Source organism: Lagopus muta, chromosome 5 (assembly GCF_023343835.1).
Source record: "Lagopus muta isolate bLagMut1 chromosome 5, bLagMut1 primary, whole genome shotgun sequence".
NCBI lineage: Eukaryota > Metazoa > Chordata > Aves > Galliformes > Phasianidae > Lagopus > Lagopus muta.
Window position 1 is genome coordinate 36,146,416 of NC_064437.1, and position 12,812 is coordinate 36,159,227.

At 42.5% G+C, this 12,812-nt stretch overlaps 2 protein-coding genes across 6 annotated transcripts in view; one reads left to right on the top strand and one right to left on the bottom strand.

Annotated features, from left to right (window-relative positions):
- SHLD2 (shieldin complex subunit 2) overlaps positions 1-11,376 on the bottom strand; it is a 36,905-nt gene extending 25,529 nt beyond the window's left edge. For 3 of the 5 annotated variants that reach the window (XM_048947127.1, XM_048947125.1, XM_048947128.1), the window contains exons 1-2: positions 10,959-11,075; positions 10,806-10,866 (exon numbers count right to left, since the gene is read on the bottom strand). The gene's annotated coding sequence lies outside the window, so the exon portion shown is untranslated. Of the gene's footprint in view, positions 1-10,805; positions 10,867-10,958; positions 11,076-11,269 lie in introns of those variants that run through there. The other 2 variants (XM_048947124.1, XM_048947126.1) reach the window with 2 other exon arrangements.
- Positions 11,377-11,508: 132 nt separating this feature from the next.
- GLUD1 (glutamate dehydrogenase 1) overlaps positions 11,509-12,812 on the top strand; it is a 30,602-nt gene continuing 29,298 nt past the window's right edge. Inside the window, exon 1 of the mRNA XM_048947129.1 lies at positions 11,509-12,110. Coding sequence (XP_048803086.1) covers positions 11,681-12,110 — 430 coding nt within the window. The 5' untranslated portion in view covers positions 11,509-11,680. The remainder of the gene's footprint in view (positions 12,111-12,812) is intronic.

A 12,812-nucleotide genomic window follows, 5' to 3' on the forward strand; every position in this document is an offset into this window, starting at 1 on the left:
GGTAAAACCAATATACCATGCAAATCAGGAGACATGAGCTCTTAACAACTTAACATGAAATGAAATATAACCACACATCATTTAACACAATCATTTTGAAACACTGGAACAGAAAAGATATCTAAGAATTAAAGACAAACAGCTGAAGTATCAGCACAAACCTGAAAAGCAAGTAGAGATGCAGTTTATGGTATAGATATCAGAAGTAACTGAAAAGATATCTTTCCTAAAACAAAGATTAATGTTCAACAGATAAGATATTCAGTAACAAATGAGCAAATGTTCATTGATGTTTGAAGCTTTTGTCAAGAAGAACTCCTATAACATCACAACATAAGGTACAAAGTATTATAAGCTGTGGCTGCCATGAAAAATCATGCAGAAAACTGAACATCTGGATCACTGTAAAAACAAAAACCAAACAACTCGCAATAAAACATGGGACCAAGCATTTAATCCCCATGAAGAATGAGCAAATATTTGGTTTGATAGGGAATGAAGAGTAAAGCATCCAAAGCACTGCCATTTTAAGCTGTAATGCTGGTTAAAAGCTGTAAAAATGTGAGAGAAAAAAAGGTATCAGCATAACACTGAAAGAGTTAAGAACCTCGAAATCTGATTATGCATTTAATTTCTCTGTACACTGACATCACTTGATGTTTTTTTGTGATTTTACAGAATCACAGAATTGTAGGGGTTGGAAGGGACCTCCAGAGATCATCGAGTCCAACCCCCCTGCCAAAGCAGGTCCCCTACAGCAGGTCGCACAGGTAGGCATCCAGGCAGGTCTTGAACATCTCCAGAGAAGGAGACTCCACCACCTCCCTGGGCAGCCTGTTCCAGTGCTCCGTCACCTCACTGTGAAGAAGTTCTTGCGCACATTTGTGCAGAACTTCCTATGCTGCAGTTTCCAGCCGTTTCCCCTTGTCCTGTCTCCATTCACCACTGAAAAGAGTCCAGCCTCGCCATTCTGCCCCCCACACCTTAGATATTTATAGACCTGGATCAGATCCCCTCTCAGTGTTCTTTTCTCAAGGCTGAACAGACCCAGTTCACTCAGCCTTTCTTCAATTTACCTTAATCCAGGTACATTTCATGTCTGAGGTTCTGACTCTGGAAGCCATTCAACACCCAAATACTACTTTCCAAGTATCCCTCAAATGACACATTGTTTAGGAGACATCTTGAACAGCCTGAGTTGGCAAGTAAAAACAGAAAACATCCTTCAGCAGCATCCTGCACTGATAAGAAACGCAAAGGCATGTGTATTGCTGTATCAAAGAGTGGTGTTACACCAAGTTAGTATTTCTTCCCATAGTCACAGCCTTACTTAAGACAGCTTTATGAAAGACTAAAGAAAGGTCTTGATTCAAACATAACTTTCAAAAACCAATCTCACTGAGATGTTAGTATTCTGCAAAGAGGTGGAAAAATCTTAAGAGGCTTGAAGGGACTGTAAATCACCTATTCAGCTGCTAATCTTAGATGAAGCAAAGCAGTTTTAAGGAGGACCAAAGCTGTTCCTGTTAGAAGGTTATAATAGGTTTTCCATATTCCATTAGATTGCCAATCTAGATCCAGGCTCCACAACAAATTTGCCACCACACTCTGTACTAGTAACAGTACTCACTGTAATTTAAGACTGGTCCAACTCCAGTATCTTTGGAAGGAAATACTGAATTCATAGGTCAAGAGCTAGATGCCAACTGCAGTACTATTGGTGGAAAGCCTGCCACTGATCTTCCAGATTAATAATGCTTAACAAACATTGATGAAATAAAAGATTTGATCCTACTCTAGAAAGGAAAAGACCTCGTGGCTGACAAGTCAAAGCTCTGTCTGCTGAGGTCACCTTGCTGTACACTGGAATCAGGGAATAACTAAACTACACCATGTTACTGCAACAGGGTCAATCTAGGATTGGCAGTTAATGATCTGACAGGGAAAGTCACTTTGGTCTCTATGTCTCCAGAGTTTATATCCTCTAATGATCTACCTTGGATGGCAAAATAAAACAGAAAAAGCGTACTAATGCAGCCCAAGAAATGATGCTGTTTTCAACTGATCTAATAGGACCTCCCAGCACACTCAAAGTCACAATCATATCTACACTGGCATATTCCCAAGCAATTCATGCCAATTCCAATATATATTTCCTTTGAGTAGTTTCACCTCACTCAGCACATTAGCAAGTAAACTTTATAACAAAATATAGCCAAAGATCAAGTTATATTACCCTCCTCCACCCGCCATCCTCTGAAGTGGTAGATAACGACTTCCTGAAAAAAATATTTCAGACATGCTAAACAAATAACTGAAATCTATTAGAAAAACCTACTTTCTATTCGACAACCACTCTCATTCAAACTAATGCACCAAAATAACGTACAGAGGCAGCTACAGAGAGCATGTGCTGTTCCCACAGGGAAAGCTTTGCTCATTTCCCTAGTACTAATTTCAATAGACTCTTTCAATCCAGTAGAAGCTGGAAATTTTACGTAAGCTCATTTTTTCATCAATTCTTATAAAAACATATGTGAACTCCAGTTTCATTACAGCTCACCGATTCTGTTCCAAGCAAGGAAAATATCTGAGAAAATTTATTGTGCTCTGATATCAAGAAATATTATTTATCGCATAAGAGAATCAAAGACTTTACGCCTTGAGAAAACCTACATATGACAGAAAATTTGTATTAGCTAGCTATAAAAGCAAATTCCATAGGTTCCCCATTTCTCAGAGGATAAATACTGCAGTTGCTCATAACTTCTGTCCTACACCTATTACTAATCCGAAGTTCGCAAAACCAGTTCACATTCTAAATGATACTTAATGTATTTGTCACCCGCATATCTTGAAATAGAGACGACCCAACTACCTCTTTTTCTTGTGGGAATTGAAGATAGGAAAGTAATTTGCTTCAGCCCACACAGTATGGTGAAGCTAGCAGAGAACTTACAAGTTTTCATGCTTGTACTTTAAATACTGCACTACCACTGCTCAATGCTACTCCTTTGCCCTTTAGATAACCATCACAAACCTAACCTTTCCAACTCAATTTTACAGTTTACCTGTTGATGTTTTAAAATGGTTAGTCCATTTCTATATCTAATTTCCTCTCTGCCTGCAGTACAAGTTACTGCCTTCAGTCTAATGCTTTCACATTTTCACTAAGTATAAAATAATCAAATAATTCAAAGTTGTTATTAGTGTGCCTGATTTCGATTTTTTTTTTTGTTCTATTCTTGAAACTCGTACTATTTGAAGCAGGTTCTCTCCTACTTTATATATTGTGAAGGACCAACCCACACAAGCATGTCTTGGTTTTCAAAATGTTAAGAACTCCTTTGAGATTTGAGTGCTGAGGCAGTGCGCTGTGTTCTGATATGCATGCTCTGGGAGGAAAAAAAGGTGATAAGAGTACAACACTTGGCCAAATATATATTTCCTTAAGTTAACAGGCCCATTAATTTCCTTGACTTGAAATAGCCTTCATTGAGTTAGTCATGTAACAAAGAATGAATTAAACTAGAATTCAATAACACTAATAGGCTTGCATTACAATTATGGGTTCACCAGTGAGACATAAAGTATACCGAAGGAACAGAAACAGTGAGGGAGCCTGGCTTTTCCCTTGCCTCTAATCTCCTACCTTCACAAGGCATACAACAGACAGAGGAAGAAACTATTTCTGCTTATGTAGCACAACGTTGTTATACAGCCCAATATTACATTTGTATTTACACAACTACCACAATACCAATATGCCCTACTAACTTCGTGAACACAGAGCATGTACTCATGTTCAAGAAAGCTGACATCACTAACAATAATTGTGTATTATTTGGACTGCCAGTTAGATCTCCACTGAAGACAAACCCCACTTTATCTACAAAACTGATAAGGCAGCAAAAGAAAAAAAAAACAAAAAAACTTCAAAGTAAGTGTTTTTGCCAGTCCTTGATGTGTTTAAACTGACAGTCAGATGACAACAATAAAATACTCCTTAAATTAAGGAAAATCAGCTACCAACAATGATGCAGAGCTTATCTTCAACTTAGACTTCCACAGTAAAGAAAAATAAAATCAGAGGTGATAAAATAAAACAGATAGGCATTATCTTGCCAACACTGACAATCTTAGATAACAAAGAATAATCAAGAAAATAATCAGAGAAAAGGAGCTCCAGTATTTCCACAGAAGGACATGACTCAAAAACCAGTTCATTTAACTAGAAGACAGACTAAAAGTACTAGGAATAACTAGCTTGTTTTTTGAAATAAATTTTTTAAAGACAAAGAAGTTCACTCAGAGTGAGGGACACTAACTAAAACAGAACCATCCCATTCTATGGTTCCATTTGGATGAGTTAGATCAAGTTCACTTCCTGTTTTAGATCTCTAGATCCCAAGGCTACCATGAGCAATGCTGAGGTCTGTGAAAGATAACTAAGGAAAGACATCACATGCACTTATAACATTGAGCATAGCCAGTGAAAAGTTCTGGAAAATCCGTAATGTGTCCAAAAATACCATCTAGCATTCCTTCAGCCTACTCTGATGAACAATACCAACATCAAATGCATTAACAAACTAATTTTTTCACTCTGCACTTCAGCCACTATCATATCATCTTCCACAAAGGACACTAATGCTATAAATCTCCCTTGAATTAAACATTAAAACATTCTAACAACAGATTCAATAACCAGTGTCTTCCTAAACAAAAGGATAAAGCTGACTTTGTTCAAAGAAATATGAACAGAAGCACTACAGGAGACTAGTATTCTCTAGTTCATAATAGTTTTACTGTTTATCCTTAAAACAAAAAAACTCTTGGTTTATATCAACAAGAATTTCTGATTACCAATTCAGTATTAAAAGCAAGAAAAAGCTGGTTTGCAATCTCTGATGCTGGGATTCCAGGCTGTTAGAATCTCAGATACAATTTTCAGCCAGACACCCAAGACCATCAAGAGATGCAGAAAAAGAAATATTGTAAATGCTACTCAAACAATTCTTTATTTGTTATTCTTTATGTCAATAAAATATAATTCTTTATGTCAAGCCACACTTTCTATTATGCTATGCTGACTAAAAAAAACCAAGACTGAGGTATAAAGAAATAAAGAAATAAAGAAATATCTCAACTCCTGGTAAGCAAATTGACTAAAGCACTTTTCTTCCTACCACTCTTCAGGGCAGAGAAGCTTGCAAGCTCACAGTGTATCTGTGAATGTTTTTATGCATGCATACCTGCCAGCTCTCCCACTGCCAGCTTTTTCAAACACATCTGACAGTTGGGTGAGAAGCTCAAATATATTGTTTGGTAACTGTATTATCTCCTCTTCTGTTTTTTAAAGTGGATGCGAGAATGAACCAAGTGAAATCCAGCTATTACTCCACAGAGTCAAAACAGCTGCTTTCACAGACTCCTACTAGTACAGGAAGGGAGAGAAGTCTTTAAATTGACCTGCAAAAGCCTCTATTGCTTAATGAATGCCACGTTGACTGGAAGGTCACTGAAAATAGATCAATTTGCTGTCAACCCCAGCATGCTTCAGTTCAAACATGAAACCTGTTTTGTCCTACAAATCTGAAGACCTGAAATGAATTTGCAGAAAATAAGCTTTATGAAAAGAATGTTTATATTTCCACCATATTACCTGGAAACACCTACTAGTAAGTAACAACTTGAGAGCAACACAGTACCAAAAGATGCCACCAAAAATTTTTGCATATCTATGGACTGTCTAAACAAGTGACGAGGACTTTATCTCCTGTGTACTTGAAGAGCTTTTTATATCTGTTCTGTCACAAAGCTGAAGTAAGCAGTTGGCAGCCGCAGCCATCACGCACAGCAACAATATAAACAGATGGAGACAGAAGGTCTTTCAAAGTGACAAACATGAACACCGCCACTTTCCACAGCAATCAAAAGCATATTTACTCATGAGGCAGTTATCAGAATCAATTCAATATTTTTTTTTACTTCCACAGCAGAATTATTAACATTTAAAAAGCTCAGAATGCTTCGCTCTGACACGTGCTCTGACAGACTGGCTGAGGATGTGTTTCCCTTACTGAGGGCTTTTCTTCTGCCTTTCACTTGATATAATTAGGAAAATCTCACATTCTGCAAAACTAACTCTATTACCAGAAACAACAAATGATACCTTGTTTCAGATTTCCAGGACAATTGAAAAGCATTCAGATTGTTTCAATAATAAATTGAACTATTATTTTGCTCAGCTGCCCATATTTTTGTGGCAATATTTCCAGCTTAGAAAACAAGACTCTCTCATTTCAGACTCTCTATTTTTCGTGGTAACCTGAATCTGACAGGCTCCTACATGTACAATTCAAAGTTGCACTCTCTATAAAGCAATGGAGCGACAAAAAAATCTTAGCATATATACACATGAACAAGATGCTAGTGGTTAACGCTCGAGTTAGTAGTCATGAAAATAAATGAAAACATGAAAAAAAAAAAAAATCAGACCAATGGTGTCTAAGCATCTCACCAGTAGCGTTATGTACTGGAAGCTTTCAAACACTAAGTCATCCACATACCTCTTCTCCAACTTAACCACATTACAGAATGCACATTTCCAACCTCCAGCACATATATACCTAACTCCTGCAGCTTGCCTAGAGAATCACTGACTTCAGGTTGATTTGCATCAAGGAGCCCATGAAAAAATCTGCCAGCCTGTTTTCCAGAACTGGTATAGCTAAACACAGCTAAAGCTATTAAGAAGAATTAGCTTAGATACCTCAAACAGATAAGGGATTAATAAATCTTTGCCAGAATTCAGGAGGTCACGATCAACGGCACAGAGTCTAGTTAGAGCACTGTAACTAGGGTGTTCTCCAGGGGTTAGTACTGGATTTGGTCCTGTTCATCACCTTAATCAGGGACCCGGACAAAGGGACAGAGTCAACCTAGAGTATGTTCACAGACAATACAAAGCTGTGAGGAGTACTCCAGTCATTCAGCAGGACCTGGACAGACTGGTGAGCTGGACAGAGAGGACCATGATGAACTTCAGCAAGAACAAGGCTAAGGTCCTGCATCTGAGGAAGAGTAATCACACGCATCAGTACAGGTTAAGGGCAGACCTGCTGGAAACAAGCTCTGAAAAAATTGATCCAAGGATGGGGTTGGCCTGGTGGACAACAAATTGATCTTGAGCCAGTGCATCTGTGGCCAAGAAGGCCAATGGTATATTAGGGTGCATCAAGAAAAGTGCAGCCAGTAGGTTGAGGGAAGAGATCCTTCCCCTCTGCTCTGCCCTGGTGAGGCCACATATGGAACACTACATCCAAATCTGGGCTCCTCGGTTCAAAAAGGCAGAAAACTTCTGCAGAGAGTCTTTGTGGCCAGCAGAAGGCCACAAAGAAGATGTGGGGCCTGGAGAACCTCCCACACAACAAGGAAAGGCTGAGAGATCTGGGTTTCAATAGTCTGGAGAAGAGAATGCTGAGAGGGGAGCCAATCCAATGGGGGCAGACTCTTTTCAGTGGTACGCAGCAATAGAACAAGGGGTAAGGGGCACAAAATGCAACACAGGAAGCTCCACACAACCACAAGGTAGAACTTCTTTACAGTGAGAGTGACAGAGCACTGGGACAGGCTGCCCAGACAGGTGGTGGAGTTTCCTGCTCTGGAGATATTGAAGACCAGTCTGGACACCTTCCTGCTCAACCTACTGTAGGAAATCTGCTTCAGCAGAGAAGGTGGACTCAATCTCTACAGGTCCCTTCCAACCCCTACAATTCCACATTCTAAGCAGATATGTTTAGGTACTGGTACTTTACACTGCCTATGAAACATCTTCCCATCAACTTCAGCCGCTAATTGATTGTCAAGAGATGACTGACGATTTCTAGTCAAGAGATCATTTTATAAGAATGCTTATGCAGTAAAGTCAAATTAAAACACAGTCTTCTGAGATTCATCTAATTAATTTGTTGCCTCTAATGGCTTTTCACAGAGCCAGCCCTCCAGCAATGGATCTTGAAGCCAGATGACTGTGCCACGCTTTTCATTTTACCCCTGTTATATCAGGTACTGGCTTTGTATAAAAAGGACACAAGTAACAAACATGATACAAAGATTTAGCTCTAAAGTAGTGCAATTTATTCACAAATCGTGAATGAAAACTAAGCTTAGATCAGCAAAGCTTCCTTACATATTTAAACTATGGCATACCTTATGAAAATTATATAGGAGGGCTGCTCCAAAAGTAATACCTCCTATGTTACTACATTGACCTGCAGCATTGGAGGCAGATGTTGATGGTACAGCAATCGAGGTTGAATCTTTCCATCAATATTTTCTTATGTTTTGTTGCCATATGACAGATGGCAGCAGAGGGCCAATCAGACTAGATGGCATCTGACATGGAAGTGTATGTGGAGCAAATGGGCAGAACTGAATTCCTCCATGCAGAAGAAATCGCACCTGCTGACAACCACCAATGCCTGCTGAACATTTATAGAGCCCAAACAGTGGATGTGAGCACAGTGAGGTGGTGGGTGGCACATTTCAACAGTGGCAACAGCAATGTTGAAGACAAGCTATGTTCCAAAACCACCACACAGATTTTTTTTTTTTACAAGCATGGCATACAAACCCTTGTTCATGGCTGGCAAAAATGCATAACTGACAGTGGAGACAATGATGAAAAACAAATGTTTTTTTGCTGAGAACTTGGTCTATCAGTGTTATTGCGCTCTTTGAATCTGCCGTAGTTCCCATGGAAAAAGGAGGAAGCATTAATGTCAGAGAAACCTACATACGTAAAAAGGAACGCACACTTAAACAGTTTCCCCCAACTTTTCTGAAGACGCTGGTACAAGATGCTCAAGTAGAGGCATCTATGCACTCTACGTTTTCTTTAACATGAAACTTAAAATCATCGTCAAGATAGAAAACCCAGTTTGTAAAACTAGACAATGCCTTAAGACCTACAAAATAATTATTAGATTGTTGTTTGATAGTATAGTAACATACTTAGCCACAATATGCAAGTAATTCCAATGTTACTGTGAGACCTCATATACATATGGCCTACTGCATACCCTATATTTTACAGGCATGCACAATGTTTTAAACAAAAGGAATATGACTGCAGTTTGTACTCCTGACAGATCCATGTCCTCCTGTTTTACAGTAGCTATCATTCAACCATTCACACATCTCAGAGACTGAGCATTTTTCCATCAGGCTACAATGACAGCCTCAACTTTTGCAGAGTAACTGTGCCAAGTTCTGTGCTTATCTAGTCTTACTGAGACACCACACTGTTTCCACGCCCAGTGATCTTAATGGCACTAGATATAAAGTTTCAAGTTCCTTTCCAGAAGACCCCAGAATACTTTAAACAACATAAATTTGTTTTCAACACATTACTGTATCCACAATACCGTCCACAGTTTTATGCACATATCCCAAATGCAACTTCATATGGCACTGTTTTATGTTCCTCATGAGAGATCCACCTGTGTATGTATTATTGCAACATTACCAGTACTGTCTGGCATACCCAAGAAAAGCAAGCATTTTCTGTGATTTCTGATGTAATAAGTTAGGGATATAAAATTACTGACACATGGAATTAAATGAGAAACAAGACCTCACTTCAACTTCAAGAGATGCTTAATTACCCCACTAGACTACAGCTTTAATTTAACAAAACAAGTCATTTCTAGAATCACTAGAAAAGAGTTCTTAGACATGCAAACAAACAATATTTGGATTTTATTGCATAATCAATTTATTTGATAAGAAAAGCATGAGAAATGCTAAACACATCATGTGTTAAGGCCAAATACTCAAAGCTTGCTGACACAACTCCACCTGCAGAGCATTTAAAAACTGCATTTCTGTTACCAGAAAGTTTTGCAGTTTAGCACACAAAGGGATTAGTTCTCAGCTCAAATTCACTGAATGAACATCGCCCAATGAATGCACATACTGAAAGCTCAGATCAGAAGGCAATCCTGGGTCTACTCTGGATTCAAAATGGCTCAGCCAAAAGAAGGAGTGAAGTTGCTAAGTCTTGAGCAGAGTCCTCATTTCCGTTTCGTGTTCTCTCACCTGCTTTGGTTAGCCAACAAGGATGGCAACTGGGATGCTAACTAGTAGTAGCTGTTCTAACTTGAAATAATGCAATTCATCCTAGGGACAATTTAGTTCAACTGAAAAATACTGACAGAAAACACTATGCTGAACCTTACTTACCTCTTAGCTTTTTATTTTCACTTATAAAATAGCTACTAATGATGCCAGACACAGGATAGAGATTACCTTGGTCAGCTGCAGATTTTCAAATAGTTAACCACATAATATTCTGGTGTTAAAGCAGAAAGGATTGAATACAAGACGCGGAATTGATTTTATCCATCAGGCTTTAAAATTTGACACATAAGATTTGATTTTGTTTGCTTTGAAACTATTACACCTTAAAATTTGCATTTCCTCGTGGAGGCACAATATAGTGCGCTTTATTGCATGCATAGCTAGAAAGTAATCAAGTAGTACACAAAGATGTTTCAGAAGCTCAGATAAGTTACATCAGCTTGTTCATCTCCCTTGTTGCATGTTTTTAGTAACAATCCATTATAAAGTCTGATTAATACTCTACCCATAGAGGTATTACTGTAAAAATATAAGTACACTACACATGTGTGGCTGTATATTTCCATGTATGAAGAAAGGCACATGTATGTAAGACTAATATTTAAGAGGAAACTGAAAGTTAGTGAAACTCTTGGATGTGAGGATGAAATAAAACTTACCTTAGAAACCAGCTGGTTCTTCTTAACACAGCTACTCAAAGACGAACCTCCTGATAGCACGCTGTTAAAGAGAAGATGCTGTTAACCTCTGGTTATTACAACTGCCACTTCCATACCTGACAGGCTTTTTATAAGCTTCTCTAATCAGCTCACCTTTGACTGCTCAACACCTATGATTAGGGAACACGGGATGGCGCACATCATTTTCGGCTGCTTTTTGACTCCCACCTCCGCAGATTATTTGAAACACTGAGACAGGATGGAGCTACTTATTTTCACGAGGCAGCCGCGCAGCTCATTCAGCGCACGGGACAGCAGCAGTGCCGGTGCTCCAAACACACGGGCACGGACAAAGCTCAGGGCCCCACACGCTGAGCCCGCAGCTCCGCTCACAGCGGCACGCCGCGCTGCCCGCACAGCCCGGCGCGGCGCACACGCGGGGCCTCGCTGCTATCGCTACTCACAGCCACCAGGACGCAGTAACCCGCCACAGGAATAGAGCTGCAAGGTGCCGTTACTCGCGGCGGAGGCCGAGCTCGGGCCTGAGCGAAAACCGGCAGCGAGGCGGAGCCCGCGCACGCGCGCACGCCTTCCTAGGCGCGCAGGGGGCGCCTTTGAAAGGAAAGGCCGCGGGGGCGCGCACCGCTCCCCCCGCGTCCCGCCGGGGGCGGGGCGGGGCGGTGGCGCGGCGCGCATGCGCAGTGCGGAGGAGCGGCGCGTTCCTGTCTCTCCGTACTCCCCCCAAGTTTCTCCCCCCCCCCACCTCGAGGCCGTTTAAAGGCGGCGGCGGCGGCGCCCCGCGCCTATTGTGGAGCAGCGGCCGCACCAGCACCGGCTCGCGTCGTCCCTGCGCGTCCAGCGGAAGCGCCGACGCCATGTACCGCTACCTGGGGGAGCAGCTGGCCGCCCGTCTGGCTGGCAGCGCCGTGCTGGCGGGCGCGGAGCCGGGCGGGCCGGCGGCGGCGGCGGCCGGGGGTGCGGTGGCGGCGTGGGGCGGGGGTCGCTGCCCGCGGCGGCACTACTGCGAAGCGGCCACCAAGGAGGACGACCCCAACTTCTTCAAGATGGTGGAGGGCTTCTTCGACCGCGGCGCCAGCATCGTGGAAGATAAGCTGGTGGAGGGGCTGCGCACCCGCGAGAGCATGGAGGAGCGGCGGCACCGCGTCCGCGGCATCCTGCGCATCATCAAGCCCTGCAACCACGTGCTCAGCGTCTCCTTCCCCATCAAGCGCGACAACGGCGAGTGGGAAGTGATCGAGGGCTACCGGGCGCAACACAGCCAGCACCGCACCCCTTGCAAGGGAGGTGAGAGCCGCGCCGCCCCGCGTTGCCCCGCGCGGTGCCCCGCGGAACTGCCTTGGAACGCCCCGTGCTGAGGCCGGGGGAACGGGGGAGGGGGACGGTGCGCGGTGGCTGGCCCGGCCCGGGCGGCGGTTAGCGCCGAAGCTGCGGGGCCCGTTATCGAGAGCAGCGCCCCCGTCCTTGCGGCGCAGCCTGCCCTGCTGACGCGTCTCCCCCCTTCATAACGTCCCGCGGCAACTCGCGGCGGTGGCTGACCGGGTTGCCCGCAGCACGCCGGCCTGCCCAGCTGCCCTTGCTGTAATTCTCTGTCAGACACCGGCGGCTGTCGCACTGCTGAACTGTCATTGCCTAAATTACGCTTGTTTGCTGCTGCTGCTGTTCGCACAAAGCCCTTTTCGGTACTGCCTGTGTTACTGCTAGGAGCTGCAGGCGGGTAATGAAGCACAGCTCGGGAGCAAATGAAATTATAAGATGCTATTTAGGATCTGACATGACGTATTGGAAGCTATCGGTGCTGCTCAGAACCAGAGGAATGTTTGTTTTCTCAGTGAAGAATTACAAAACACTCTGCACGTGAACAAACAATGAATCTGGCTATCAGTTACCCTCTGTTCCACATCAGCATCTCCATAAATCTTCAGCAGAATTCCCTGATTTTCAGCAGCATCCCTTAAGCCTGTCTGCTGCGAGCCTGGAGCCAACACT